General features: G+C 38.1%; 1 protein-coding gene across 3 annotated transcripts in view; it reads right to left on the bottom strand.

The window, feature by feature from the left end:
* PIR (pirin) overlaps nt 1–16159 on the bottom strand; it is a 74872-nt gene that overhangs the window by 12885 nt on the left and 45828 nt on the right. For all 3 annotated transcript variants that reach the window (XM_015571435.1, XM_006775213.2, XM_015571434.1), the window contains 2 exons: nt 10590–10674; nt 6242–6286 (listed from right to left, as the gene is read on the bottom strand). In XM_015571435.1, the coding sequence (XP_015426921.1) occupies nt 6242–6286; nt 10590–10674 (130 nt within the window). The remainder of the gene's footprint in view (nt 1–6241; nt 6287–10589; nt 10675–16159) is intronic.

Here is a 16159-nt window from a genome sequence, read left to right as displayed (position 1 = left end):
GAGTTCTCAACCCAGAGTTAATGTGCTCCCAAGGGGTCTGTGGATAGAATTCAGAGCAATCACGAACTAGGATGGGTGATAAATTACATCTTTATTTTCACTAACACCTAACTGAAATGTGGCCTTTCTTTCAGTTATGAATATAGCCAACAAAGCACAGTAGCATTAACTGGACCAATGATTTTATCTCCAGTAGAAACCACAGATGTTTTCATATCACATTACAGTGTTACAGATATCTCAAAATACACTTTATGCTAATCACTAATTAGAATTCAGAGTATACCGGCTGCTAGATCATGTTATTTCAAATGCCGTTAGAGACGCAGACATATAACTACATCACAAACTTGTTCTTTTAACATTTTAATGAGTTAAAAAAAATACATCGTTCAGGGGTGGGGCCTTGGCAAATGTCAAAAAGGTCCATGGCACAAAAAAAGATCAAGAACTTCTGTCCCAGAGGCAGGGGTGTGCTAATCAACTAGTTTTGCCTCTGAGGTTTGGGGTGGCGGGGGGTGGGTAAGAGACCAACCAAAGGACTTGTATGCATGCATATAAACATAACCAATGGACACAGACAGTATGGGGGGTGACGGTATGTGCTGGGGTGTGGGAGTGGCTGGGGAGAGGTCAATGGGGGGGAGGAGGAGACATGTAATACTTTAAACAATAAAGAATATAAATTTTTAAAAATAAAACCAGTTTTTGAAGACAAGGGGGAGAACAAATCTGATTTGCAGCTTGTGCCAATTTATGTGATATACATGCTCCCACTGTGGCCAATTTCAAGCTACCAATGTGAAGTCAGGGAAGAGGTGCACAACCAGCTCTTGAAAGCTGGCAGGAGCCAGTCCCAGCATACCACTAAAGGCTTCTTTTTCGTCCAAGATTTAGGCCAACGAATGCCATGGAAGTGATGATAGAACTCTGTTGATTTTTCTACTCATGCAGGATTTGACAATAAAAGAGAGTTCTGGGAATCTAAGAATAATCTCATTTAAAGCCGGGTAATATTTTTAACTGTGATGTAAAGCAGCATTTTATTAAGTGTGTTTTACTGAGATTTTCTGGGAGCAATGAATCATGTCTTTACCTTCAATTAATTCATACATGAAACCCATTACTCACATGGTCTACTCCTGGCCCCTAATTTCATCATGCAGGATGGTTCCTGATACATAGACTCAAATAATTGTACAGCCCCTTCCCTATATTTTAATGGAGTAAGCTGGCAAGAGACAGCTTTCAAAAAGACTGCTGGATTGGGCTTTCTCTGCACTTCCTACCAGGGGCTTGCTTGACTATGGTGTTCATTGGTCTGTGAAAAAATCTTTATTTAGAAACAAAGAACTCGTGTTTTCCTATGAGCTCTCATTCTAGCTTTATAAGAAATGCCATTTCTGCTTATTGTCCTTGCTGATCCAGGAGAGGAAGCATAGTGTTGATGCTGATGAGCCCCTTTGAAATGCTCCCCTGGAAGGGAGACCTTTCTTACAGATACTGGAGTCGGGTTTCCAGGTTAATCATTCTAAGTGTACTTTACCTGCTGTATTCTCTTATGAAATATTTAAAACGGGATCAAAGAAAGCAAAGACTGATTCTATCATCAGGTCATTTCTATGCTATTTAACCCATCTGGTTATCTCCTGAGAATGAAATAAGTCTCCAAGAAAATATATTTTATTGTTTCTGACTACTTTGAATGATAAATGGAGCCAAATCAGATAATAAATAGTTTCCATTGAGAAGCTTGGCCAAGAATGTTAGACCTAATAGTGAAGTTAAGGAAAATTTAACTGAAAACAACTGAGTTATAAGTATTTTTGTTTGCCTAAACAGTTATAAAAGGGCAAAATATTTTAAAACATATTTTAAAGTTAGTGCTACATCTATAGTATGTGATTAATTGCTGTGCAGCTTTCCCCTACACGCTAGCTTTCCCTTTTCTTTTACTTCTCTTTGTAAGAATTGCTGCCCCATTTACTCTAGTCCACATGCTCTGGTACTTCCATCATAGATTTTGACATCAATTTTATACATAAAGTTGTAGCCTTCTTATCTAATTCAATCAAACTCATTAACTGAAAAAGACAAACTGTATTAAACATTTTATTTTAAATTAAAGTGTAATGGTGCCTTCATTTGGCAATTTTTTAGAAAGAAAGCCAAGGCAGGTCTGCTGATTGGATTGAAGCACGATCTTTCCTTGTACAGCACGTACATAATGAGCCACTGAAGTCCTTCTAGATTATTACAGTTCCCCCCAATCTTTTACTATCACCTCTCTCATACTAATTCAAAACTTTTCTTTAGTCCATGTTGGCATAGCATTTGACTTAGCTATTCTAGAAAGACTAACTTTTCACATTATTTCATTAATTTCCATCTTGTTTAATTAAACTGCATAATTGCAATTATTGGTGCAACTGGCATAAACAGATTTGAGAGCACTCATTACTGCTGAATTCACTTGGATTTGGCTGGAGGGAGTGGCCATGGGCAGGTAGCTAAGTGAGCTGATCATCTTGATGTTCAGGCACCTCACTCAAGGTAATCACCATGGAATAAAGCACATTAGTTAGTCCAGTTCATTTTGGGTACGTGGAGGTCAATTAGGAGGGCTTCTAGTGTGTTTCCTCACCTTTCTTGATATCCAGGAGTCGTGTCAAACTTCCTAATACTACCCAGAACCAGAAGCAAAGAATTGAGCACGAACTAAGCATGAATAATTACTTAATTAAATAAGTTTGAAACATTTTACTACCTATAAGTCAGTTAGCTGTCAATTCAATAATCACAAATAATTTTTATTCCTAAATATATTTTCTAAGCCCCAACAGTATACTTGATAATGGTCCTTCTAGGGAACTGGAATCCAGGCTGATACACTGTCCCAAGCTTCAGGAATACAGGATCTAAACTTTTCTATCCTTTTGATCTCCGTGTTAATGTGTAATGCCATTTTCACTACAGCTACAAGGAAGGGGTTCAGTGCTAGTATCTGTGGGATCTACTGGTTTTCTGACCATGTAGTTCTTTTTATTCTTTTCTTTGGATTTTTTAAATCATATACTGCAAAGATTTCAGCTGAGAGCTGATCACAGGACTTTCTGCCTCAGTAAAAGATTGTGTCAAAGATACCTCTCTCCTGGACAATTTTTAAAGCTACTGTTTCATTGCCAGCTTAGAAGGCTTGAAAAAAACAATATATCAAAAAAACTTTTGGTCATGAACTCCCTGTAAGAAATGCATTCACATCATAACCTGCTGTACAAGTAAATGTATACTATACAAATATGCGTACATACTTAGCTGAAAGAGTTTTGTAAGTAACATTATTATGCTGTGCATTCTTATACTATTTTCATTTCATTAAAAATATTCTTGTTTAATTCACTGAATTGATTTCATATTCAGTGGGTCATCAATCTTAACCTGTGGTCTGTGAAACACTTTATATGGCTGTAACTTCTGAGAAAATAACCACGTTTATCAAGGCCCTGCTCTGATTAGCATTATTTTGGGGGAGGGAAGAAGGAAGAAGAGACTGGACAAAAATCGTGCAACTATGGCTGAGTTCAGTGGGTGGGGAGTGAGGGCGGAGGGTGGGGTGGGACTGGGAGGAGGGGAGTTATGGGGGGGAAAAGAGGAACAAATGTAATAATCTGAACAATAAAGATTTAATTTAAAAATTTATATATATTCTCATTTAATCCACTGAATTGATTTCATATTGAGTGGGTCATCAATCTTAAAAAAAAAAATTAAGATCACAGACAAGCATAAGATATCTCAAATGCATACTTTTTTAAAATAAAAAGTATTAATTCTACTAAACTTATTTTATTTCTGTTAACTCCTTCTTTTCTTCAGGGTGTCATTAGAAGACCATTCCATGGCTTCACCATACTCACCTTGAAGTTTAAACTGTTGGACTAACTTAGACATCCAGAACTTTCTACTGTTCAAAACTTCACCTGTCTATACTCTAAATCTACTGATGTTCATCTTTTAAGCACTTCCTGCATCAATTAATATTTTAATAGTCCTCCTAAATCTCCATTTTATGGAACTGCCTCAGATTATTTTCTGAGCCCAAAGTGTTGTCTATTTAATGCAGCCTGATGCACAAAGTATATATATTTATAATACCTATTTAAACATAATAGAGGTGCTTGACATTTTGACAAGAATAATCACTTGCTTATCAGCTCCTACAATCTGTGGCTGATAGGTACCATCCTGGTTTTATAAGGAAGATAAAATTGAGGCAAAGTCAGAAAGCATTTTCTGAATTCTCTTTATAGATTTTATAAATCAGTATACATTCAATAGCTATTTCTACTTTGTCATTTCTTTTTCTCTAGTGATTTGTTTTTGCCCTTTTGTTTTTCTCATTAACATCTCTGTTAGGAGGTCCATGGAAGGAAAGGAAGGAGATAATATTCAAATGAGGTAATCTGGCCAGTCACTCATTGGCTAAAGCAGAGTCCCAAGAGGCCCATTTTATGAGCTGGATTCTCTCCAAGGTCCAGTTTACTCTGGACAGATGCAAGTTCACTCCCATGCTATAGACTGTGACCCCATTTCCTGCCAGATGTGTTGCATTTGTGGCTCATGGTCACGAGAAGGACCAGGCCAGTGAGTAGAGATGACTCAGGAAAATATGCCTCACCTACAGAACAACAAATCGATGTGTAATTCATTCCCCCGCCCCTTGAACTGTTGAGCTTTTTACCTATAAATTCTTAGACTAAAGGTCAGAAAACAAGGCTATAACTACTGATTAAAATGGGCTTGGGATTATTTGTTAATTTTTCTCCCCTTTCTCCTTACAACATTTTAACCAGAATCAAATGTTACTTTTGTAGTGCCCACTAAGAAAGTTTTTACATTTTTAAATGTAAAAGAGTAGTAATTCATGACTTAACTTAATTTTTTCAATATGACTTTTTCTAATCTCTTTCCTTTTGATTCAAACTGGCCTTATCCAGCACCTGACTCACCTGCCTCCTTCCCCCTTTCACACCCACTCCCTTAATCATTGAGCCCTCAGGACAATAAGGTTCTGGTCAGCATCAGATAATCTAAAGAACCAAGCCTCAGGTCTGTAGCTCTCAGAAACAGAATCCCTTGGAGCAGTCAGGTGCTGTGCCCCACCCCCCATCCACACCACCCGTCACTGTCCATATGGGGTAGGAAAGGGGAAAGGGAAAGCTGGTTCTTTTACTTTAGGTCTTCCCAGAAGCAAGGCCTTTCATGCATATTTGAGTACAAGGCGTTTAGCTGGGAGGCAGTCCTAGGAAACACCAGTCCAAGAAAGTTAGGAAAGGGAAGGCAGACAATGAAGGGTGTTATCAAACACACACCCACAGTGGGCTGCTTGAACATAATCTCACAGGAAACTTTAGGAAAAGGCCTCACTCACAGGCTCAGAGTCATCCCACCTGACGAGTGAGGTAGCTCCTAGGAATGTCAATTCTCCAGCACTGGCTGGAGCTAGAACAGCCTTCCCAGGTTTCATAAAAAGTCTCAAGCCAAGAGACATAGACATTACTGACAGCAGGAAGTTGGTCAGTGGGCCATGAGGAGCTAGGATGACAAGCTAGATGGTATGGTCACTGCATTGTCATTGTACAAAGAATATGGGGTGGAGTGTAGGGAGTGAGTTTGTGGAACTCTTGGTTCTGGTCCTGGATCTAAGCCTAGCAAGTTAAATAACTTTCTTTAGACTTCACTTTCTTCATCTATAAAATGAGAGTTGCTTGAGTCTTGAACATCCCTTCTAGACTAGACTCAACAAGCGACATACTAGTATATACAACCCTTAGAATAAGAGAAAACCACCTTCCACCTCATGGGAAATAGATTCCTGCTCCCCTAGGAGCCTGCTAGAACTCCATCCCTTTATCAGTATGGAGGTTGTCAAGATCTTAGCAAAGTGTCAACCCACGTAATCATGCATGGACCTTATATCTGCACACAGGCCACAGTGAAATGGCTGATGTCATGACTGGTGTTTGTCTTCTCCTCCCTCTCTGAACATGCTGGAAGCTGAGTGGTGACCCATCCTGGGTGTACCAGATATACTAGGATGTAAAGAGAGCTGATGCTGGACAGAAGTTAGTGTAGTATTCAATTACATAAAAAGGTCCATCCCATCTTTCCTACCTTTCCTCCCCTTCGGTAATTTAAATTATATTGCTATTGAACCCAAAGTAGCATACACATCACTTACCAATATATGCATTTCCAGAAATGGTATAAATGAAGCTTGTCCACCCTGAAAAAGGACCAGCAAATTAAAAGGTTAGTGTCTACAATACCAAAAGGAACAAAGATATAACAATAACAATATCTATATGAAATATAAATATATGAAATATAAATATATAAATTTATATAACAGATATAAAAGATAAATTTGGAGATGAAATCCTTTATTTCCTTTTAGGCATATATTTAAAAATTTAAGTTCTGTGAACTGTTTAAAACACACACTCACACATGGACACACACACACATTCCTAAACCTAAATGATTTGGCCCCAAATGTTGTAGAGCCACCCAATTAGACAATGTACAATTTTCTTGGCAATATATATCTATATATCTATATGCCAACTGCTATATTAACAAACTGTTCCTTCCAGTTGTAACATCATGCTAATAACTGCAACATACCAGTCTGGCTTATCTATAGTTCATTGTGCTTCTTTCTCTCCAGGAACCAAATGCTAGAAATATGCTTTCCTTTACTTAGTTGCACGTTAGTTTTCAGTGTACTCATTTTTTCTTATCTATCATAAAATAAAGTATGAGATCCAGGGATGCATAATCCATGGGGCCACAAATAGGTTTTAAACAGCCTGTGCACTCCCTGGAACTGTCCCCACAATTTTTCTAGTGTGGAAACTTTTCTGTGAAGAGGGTACACAGCACTCACCAAATTCCTACTGTGACCCATGGAGCCAAGAGCTCAGAACCATGAACCACCTGCCTTTGGATCTTTGAGTACCAGCACTGGATTTTCATGGACATTTATGTATTGTACTCATAGCCTAGAAGAGATCCTCTGGTACCACTGAGAGACATGAATCTATAAATGGCAAGCTCAAAATGGAATTAGGATGTCACTCCATGCCTTCAGTGGAAGAGGAAAAGAGCCGAGAGAGGGTCAAAGAGAGACAAAATGGGAGTCATATCTGTAATACTGCCAATAATAAAAAAGGGAAGGGAAGGGAAGGGAAGAGGGAGAGCTTAGCCATATTAGTCAGAGTTCTCCAGAAGATCAGAAAGACAGAGGGAGGGAGGGAGGAAGGGAAGGGAAGGGAAGGGAAGGGAAGGGAAGAACCTGGGAAGTGAATACAGGGCAGAGTTCAAGGTGGAAGAGCAGGGCTCTAACTGAGTCCTCTAGTAGAGGACACAGTTTTTCCTCTCCGAGGTTTTACTAGAATAAGTTTTAAAGCCTCTGGAAGTAATACTATATGCTCATAGCTCACTCACACTTTTCTCCCTTATTGACCTACTCGCTCAGTCTTCTAAGTTCAGTCTACCATCATTTAGTGAACATTTACCACTCATTGTGGGTAGAGATAGGAAGATGAATAAGGCACAGCCAAATTTTCAAGTCATGTAATTTCAGGGAGGGAGGTTCGTGGTAGATGTAAAAATACATGCTAACAATTTATAGCCCCAATTCCATGTGTCTTATCAGGATGGGCTGGCTCTACTAGAGGACTTCTCTCTCTGCTTTGTACTGATGCTAAGCTTCCCTAGTCCTATTTAGCCTGATTTATATTAAACTCTGAAACAAAACCCATTCCTTCCCTTCCTTAGCTGGTTTTTAAAATTTTCACCATGGAAAATTGTTTAAATTTCTTTTTCAAAGTATAAATATCTCTATTGATTTTTCCATTATAAAAAGTAATACACATTAACTTGAAAATACAGGTGTGGACAAAAGTAGGTTTATAATTGTGAATGAAATTCTTTTGAGTTAATAAAGCTATTGTAATAATCTGCATGTATTCTTCTGTATGAACAACTGTAAACCCTCTTTTGCCCATCCCTGTATTTTAATACCATGAAAGTATGGGATGTTACTGAAACAAAAAAATCTTTCTGCAATCTTCATACTTATCCTGACATGAGTATTGTTAGTATTTCTGTATTTGTACTTTAAGTTTCTTTTATCTTTTATACACTATATATTTGCTTAAAAATGAGAAGTAACTCAATAATCTGTTTGGATACATTTCCATGTAAAAATTTAGATAAATAACTCATCCTTGGGAAGGACTGCAAAGCATTCCATTGTAAGGACACATTGTAATTTACATAAGGTATTAAAAAGTAATGGTTTCTGAATTTGACAGAACCTCAAAGTTTTCACCTGCTAAACTAGATTTTTATTTGGGATTATTTTGATTGTTCTAATACCATGTATCCTCTACCCACTTTGCTTCATTCCTACTTACCCTCCAAGCAGAAAACTAGTCTACACATAATTGCCTGGGTCTGTTTTCTTTCCCCGTTTATTTTCTTAGATGATCCAAAAGGACCAAATATTTGCTTAAAGGAATGGCCAAGTCAATCTATCAAGTACATTCACCTATTTTTGCCCTGTGAAAAAGTCTTCTATTAGGATATAGAATCCAACTTCATTAGTAATAACATAATTCATGCTACTAGTTGGAAGACACAGGGTTAGAGGGAATGGTATAGGAACAGGGGCGATTTCTTCCTCCCTCCCCTTCTTTTTAAAATGTCCTTCTGCTCTTACTTCTGTTAAATTTAGATTAATTCCATCAAGCATTGTTTCTTAAAACTACAGCAAAGTAAGAGCCAAATTGTTTAAGAACCACCACATTTTATTAGATTTCCTTCTCTGCCTTGCATCAGCAAAGAGTTATCTTGTGAGATTTTCAAATTCTTCTTCACTTTCTTCCCTCACCTCTCCTCCCACTTTTATGTCCTGCACTATGAATGATACCATCCCCACATTTTTATTGTGCTGTCAGAGGTCACTGGCCCTACAGTTTCCTGTCTTCTACAAATGTCCTCTCCAAGCTACTGGCTCTTTGCAGCTGGGAAACTCTTCCCTTTCCTTAGGCAATAAGAAAGAACATGAGCTGGGATGGAGGTCACATTTTACCTCTGGCCCTGTAGGACAGTTTAATCAGTAACATATTTAAGTCAGAACTCCCTTAGTCAAACATAAAAAATGTAAAACTTTGCTTTTAAATATGTAAATCATTTTCTGTGGCATTTGCTCTCATTTCCATGGAGGTTCCCAATTCTTGCAAAGGTCCCTAGTGAGAGCTTTTCTTGGCCTACATTCCTTGGCTTAATCCAGCTCATTTTCCTTCTGCCTCTCAGTCTTAGAGTTCATTAGTTCATTAAATTTTACAACTACTCCTTATACATATATGTGTTTTAGTAAAACAATAACAAAATAACCCCCAAAATATGTATATTTACATGCATATATATGTCAGTGTACAAAAGTAAGTGTGGATACATCTGTGATTTCCCCTAGTTGTGGGATATATAGAAAAGGTACTGCTATGGGCTGATAAGAGAGGAAAAGGGTGGGGACGCAAACTCAAAACAAAAAGAAAAAATTAAAGTATGTATGCTACCACACTTATTGTCATAAAAATTATGTATAAAGTTAGGCATATGTTTAAGTGAATGACTTAATTTCTTTTTTTGTACTTAAAAAAAATAAGCAGAATAAAAAAAAAAAGAAGAAAATAATGAGTCTGAGGTTGATGCCTAATGACCTCAGGTGTAACCATTCTTTTACGTGTCCTTTTTTTTTCTTCTTTATTGTTGAAAGTATTATAGATGTCCTCCCTTTTTTCCCACTTGCCCTTTCCACCCATTTCCCTACCCACCTCAGGCCTTCAATACCCTATTGTCTCTGTTCAAGGGCACTGCATATATGTGTATAAATTCTTTGGTTAATCTCTTCCCACACCCTGCTCCTTCCCTCTTCCCTCTGAGATCCGGTAGTCTGTTCCATGTTTCCAGGCCTCTGGTTCTATTTTTTTTTTAATAAAATTGGCCTTAAATTCCTGGGAGTTTTCTAATTACTAGTATTCTTTGTATTTAAATGTCAACCTAAAGGTAAGTATTCCATAGCAATATTTTTTCAAGAAATGTGTATATCTCAATCAAAGATGTGTATCTCAATTAAAGATGTGCTTGCTCATAAGTAAGAAGGTCTGAATTTGCCTCCAGGAACACTGCAAGTCAATAGTAGCCAGGAAGTCAGGAGACATGCATAAAAACCCTGCCTTGTCCAGTAAGCCTTTATGTGGCCTTGATACCTGGCTAATTGTTAGGTCTTGGTGTTCATACCTGTAAAATGAGGGAAGTGGCCCAGAGGGTCCTGCCCTAATATTTTATGATTTTCATAACTTGAAAGGACCCATCAATATTGGCTAGTTTATACATAATTTAACATAGACTAAATTCATAGACCTTTGTGCTGAGGTTCAGAGTCAAGAACATTCCAGAGCAAGTACCCTCCCTCCTTTTTTCCTGAAATGATCACTAAACCCCAGAACCCATCATACCTTTAGGAACAGGCTGGGAATGCTTTGCTCCTTGGTCCAATTTGAAGTCCAAATATAAGGTTGGTGTGCGAGTGTAAATCTTGGACTGAAAAGAAAGGGGAAACCATCAGCATCTTTCCAAGAATAGGGTTCTTCTTTACTTCAACTGGGCCCTTCTGGATGGGCCTGGGGCCTGTATCCATTATATGTACAATTCCTTCTTTGGAAGGTGCAGTTAAAGCAGGGTAGGGAGTAGGGGCTGGATGGTTTGCCATTACAGCTCCCTCTTAAGGGTCTTGGTCTAAAAGTTAGCCTTCCTGGCTTTACAATATGGTTGACAAGCTATTTCAGGATGGGAGCTATCTCCCAACAGCCATTTCTCAAATATGGTCAGATGTTAATCATTTACCGGCCAGTAGTTGCTCCAAATTTCCACTTGATATCTCTCATCCAACTATATATTTCTTCCCTAGGTCTCAATAAAGCTAAGTGTATTTTGAAATTTAAAAAAGGGACCTGTAAGCATTTTTTACTTGTTCTAACTTGGACCTATTGAAAAAAAAAGTGGTCTACTATTGCTGGCTTGAAAAAGCCATGACTTCAAATGTAAGAAAGGCAAACTTTTACAGGATTTTCCATTGTACACAGTGACTTTAATTCTGGCAACAGTTAAATAGAGTTTGTAATTCAATATGATACCATTCTGAATCACTGGCATAGACCAAAATCCAAGGGTTTATCACTGTTGCTATAAATTTGATGATGCCTCATTGTTTATCATAAAGCCCAATTGCTAGTTTTTTAAACTTAAAATACAAACAAAAAATGAAAAAGCACATAATGCCATATTTGGCAAGGATATAGAGCAGCCGTGGGCAAACTACGGCCCACGGGCCGGATCCGGCCCGTTTGAAATGAATAAAACTAAAAAAAAAAAAAAAAAAAGACCGTACCCTTTTATGTAATGATGTTTCCTTTGAATTTATATTAGTTCACACAAACACTCCATCCATGCTTTTGTTCCAGCCCTCCGGTCCAGTTTAAGGACCCATTGTGGCCCTCGAGTCAAAAAGTTTGCCAACGGCAGATATAGAGTAATCAACTTTTATACACTACTGGTGGGACTGTAACTTGGTATAAAGCTTTAGAAAACTGCTTGGCAGTATGTAATACAGGTGAATATGTACATAATCTGTGACTCAGCACTCCAACTCAAAAGTGTATCCACAACAGAAATGTTCACCTAAAGACATGTACACAAATCTTGATAGTGACATTTTCAGTAACAGACAACAACTAGAAATAGTCCAAATGTCTTTAATGATAAAATAAATAATGAATTATAATATACAATGGAATACTACATAGCAAGGAAGATGAATGAACCCAACCACAAATAACAAGTCAGATAAATCTCACAAGCATAATGCTAAGTGCATGAAGGCAAACACAAAAGATAATATACCATATTATTCCATTTCCATAAAGTTCAAAACAAAGCAAAACTAGCTCTGACCAGTGAGGCTCAGTAGTTTGGAGTGCCGTCCCATGCACCAAAAGGTTATGGGTTCAATTTCAGTCAGGGCACACACCTAGGTTGTGGGTGTGATCCCCTATCAGGGCACTTATGGGAGGCAGCTGATCAATGTTTCTCTCTCTCTCTCTCTCTCTCTCTCTCTCTCTCTTTCTCTCTCTTCCCTCCCTCCCTTCCTCTTTACCTCCCTCGCTTAAACAAATCAGTAAACTGTTCTCTGGCAAGGATTTTAAAAAGCAAAACTAGTCTATGTTGCTAAAAGTCAAAAAAGTGGTTAACTTGGGAAGTTCAGTAACTGGATCGGGTTTAAAAAGGGGCTTCTGGGGCATGATAATGTTCTGTTACTATTATTTTTATTTTTAACTTTTTTAATAAAATTTATTTTTATGAAGTTGCAACTTAAATACAGTGAAATGCACAAATCTGAAATATACAGCTTTTATATTTTTTTGCTACGTTTTGTTTTTTGCCTATATACCTATATCAGGCCAAAGAAAACTATCAAACCAGAAGGCTTCCTCATGTCCCTTTAGAGTAATTACTCCCAAAATTAATTTTGCAAATTAAAAAAAGTACAACTTTTGAAAAATATGATTGATAGACAATAAATGGGCTATCTCACAGTGTACAATTGGATACATTTTGATCTATATAGACCTCTGAAAACATCAATCAAGAGAGTAAGCATATCCCATCACTCTCAGAAGTTTTCTTATGCCTCTTTGTAATCCCTCCATCTCATGCTCCTTAATCCCCCAGCAACCATTGCCTGCACTTTATTAAATTTTATATAAATGGAATCATATACATGTAATTTTTGGTCTTGCTTAATTTACTCAATAATTATGTTCTGTTTCTTGACCTGGTTTCTGATTTCATGACTGTGTTCACTTGATGAAAATGCTCTGAGCTGTACACTTGATTTGTATACTTATTTGTGTATAAATATTATTGTTGAAAGTATTACATAGGTTCCCCTTTTCCCCCCATTAACCTCTTCCAGCCCGCTCCCATCCTCCCCAGACCCTCACCAACCCACTGTCTGCGTATACGGGTTTTGCATATATGCATACAAGTTCATTGGTTGATCTCTTCCCGCCCACCCTCCCCTGCCTTCCATCTGAGTTTCAAGAGTCTGTTCATGTCTCTAGGTCTATACATTATCCTATATAATAAAGCCTAATATGTTAAGTGAACCACCTACCGTTCAACCGTTCAACCAGTTGCTATGACGTGCACTGACCACCAGGGGGCAGACATTGCAACCACAAGGTTAGATGGCTGTTGGGGTTCAGCCAATTGGGACTGGGCAAGACCAGCTGGACAAGCCCTGGAGCCCTCCTGCAGTCCCTCTCCAGCTGGCCAACTTCCCGCGGTCCCTCCTTGGGTGGCCCGCTCCGATCTGCCCTGATTGCTCCCCATTGGGACTGGGCTAGACAAGGTGGACATATCCTGGAGCCCTTTTGCGGTCCCTCCCTGGCCGATTGTGCACCAGTGGGGTCCCTCGGCCTGGCCTGCACCCTCTCGCAATCTGGGACCCCTTGGGGGATTTCGGAGAGCCAGTTTCAGCTGGATCCCTGCAGGCCAGGCTGAGAACCCCACCAGTGCACAAATCTGTGCACTGGGCCTCTTCTATTTTAATAAAAGCTTATAGTTATTAAAAACATGAATGTGTAAATAGTCTAATATAGCGAATCCAGGGCTCAGAATTATTTTCTCCTTCACAAAGGCATCATTTTGCAGAGAATAATTATGTAAATTCCACAAGAACATGGACATTATGGCCTTTTTCACCCAAGGCCAACCCACTGTGCCTGTTACATAGTAGGTGTCTGATAAATATTTATTGAATGATGTTTCCTAATGGAAAATCTCGTGTATAATAATACTAGTAAATTTATGTACAGTATACATAGGATATTCATCAGTGTTTTCCACCTGCAAACAACTTATTTGCATATATGCATGTAGCAAAATGCCTTTTTCAGGAAGGGTGATTTGGTATGATTAACGTGTACATTTGTATATTAAATTGTATAATAGAGAATTATAAATAATTCTAGCAGAAATTTATTCCCTTTCCTATGAATGTTTCATGCACTGAAGCTTTGGGTTTTAAATGGTCTGGTAGGTGGTTTTACATGGCTTAGAAGGTCAAGATGCATCAATATAGCTTCAAAGACAGGAAAGCAAATTCCCTTGTGCATACATAAATGAAACCAGAAAGACCTGTGACATCAAGTGCAGCCTGAGGCCAAAGATTCACAATCAATCTGAAGAGCTTGAAACATACATAACACAAGGGCAGCACCAGCAAGATGTAGGAGCTGATTCTCTAGAATCATTAGGTGTGTAAGGCACCATATGGAAATAATCTGGTTTTGTCTAATGAAGACTTCCCAAATTACCTCTAAGAAGATCAAGGGTAAATGTCACATAATATCAGATGACTCCTCTATATGAGCAATATTTTGTTCTCTTCCAGAAAAAGAACCCCTGTTTGGCTTAAAGGTCATCTCACATAGCAAAATTTTCACTGATACAATGCGTAGGGCAGGAGAAACAAAGGAAAAAATAAATGAATGGGACTACATCAAAATAAAAAGCTTCTGCACAGCAAAAGAAACCAGCATCAAAAGGAAAAGGGAACCCAATGTATGGGAAAACATATTTGCTAATAAAATAGCTGATAAGGAGTTAATTTCCAAAATATATAAAGTACTCATACAACTCAACAAAAGGACAAACAATCCAATCAAAAATGGGCAGAGGACCTGAACAGACACTTCTCCAAAGTGGACATACAAATGTCCAAGACACATATGAAAAAATGCTTAATGTCACTAATCATCATAGAGTTGCAAATTAAAACAACAATGATATGAAAATAAAAAGCTTCTGCACAGCAAAAGAAACCAGCATCAAAAGGAAAAGGGAACCCAATGTATGGGAAAACATATTTGCTAATAAAATAGCTGATAAGGAGTTAATTTCCAAAATATATAAAGTACTCATACAACTCAACAAAAGGACAAACAATCCAATCAAAAATGGGCAGAGGACCTGAACAGACACTTCTCCAAAGTGGACATACAAATGTCCAAGACACATATGAAAAAATGCTTAATGTCACTAATCATCATAGAGTTGCAAATTAAAACAACAATGATATGCCCCTCACACCTGCCAGAATGGCTACCATCAATAAATCAACAAACAAGTGCTGGCTAGGATGTGGAGAAAAGGGAACCCTAGTACACTGCTGGTGGGAATGCAGACTGGCACAGCCACTATGGAAAATAGTGTGGAGTTTCCTCAAAAAATTAAAAATAGAGCTGCCATTTGACCCAGTCATTCCCACTTCTGAGAATACATCCTAAGAAGCCAGAAACACCAATCAGAAAAAATATATGCACCCCTATGTTCATAGCAGCTCAATTTACAATAGCTAAAATCTGGAAACAGCCCGTCAGTACATGAGTGGATAAAAAAGCTGTGGTACACTTACACCATGGAACACTATGCAAACTGTAAAAAAGAAGGATCTCTTACCCTTTGAGACAGCATGGAGTGACTTGGAAAGTATTATGCTAAGTGAAATAAGCCAGTCAGAGAAAGACAGTATCACATGGTATTATTTATATGCAGAACCAAATGAACAAAATAAACAAACAAAATAGACCTAAAGACATGGAAGCATGTAACAGAAGTGAGGGAGGGAAGAGATCAACCAAAGAACTTATATGCATATATACATGACCCATGGACATAGACAATAGTGCGGTGAAGGGCTGGTGAGGGGTCAGGACTGGGGAAGGAGTGTCAATGGGAAAAAAAGGGGGACATCTGTAATACTTTCAAAAACAAAGATAAATTTTTTAAAACTTAAAAAAACACATATATAAATGTCTTTCCCAACCTCTCCCTCAGTGGCAGATGTAGCATCCCTGCCTACAACAAAGAGATTAATCACAAAGAGGTTCTTAGTTTAATTTTTACTAATATTCTCCCAGAATGTAGTCATAATAATGATCTTGACCTGGAAACCAAGTCTTTG

Source organism: Myotis davidii, unplaced genomic scaffold (genome assembly GCF_000327345.1).
Source record: "Myotis davidii unplaced genomic scaffold, ASM32734v1 scaffold889, whole genome shotgun sequence".
In the NCBI taxonomy this organism is placed as follows: Eukaryota; Metazoa; Chordata; class Mammalia; order Chiroptera; family Vespertilionidae; genus Myotis; species Myotis davidii.
This window is presented reverse-complemented; position numbering and strand designations above follow the sequence as displayed.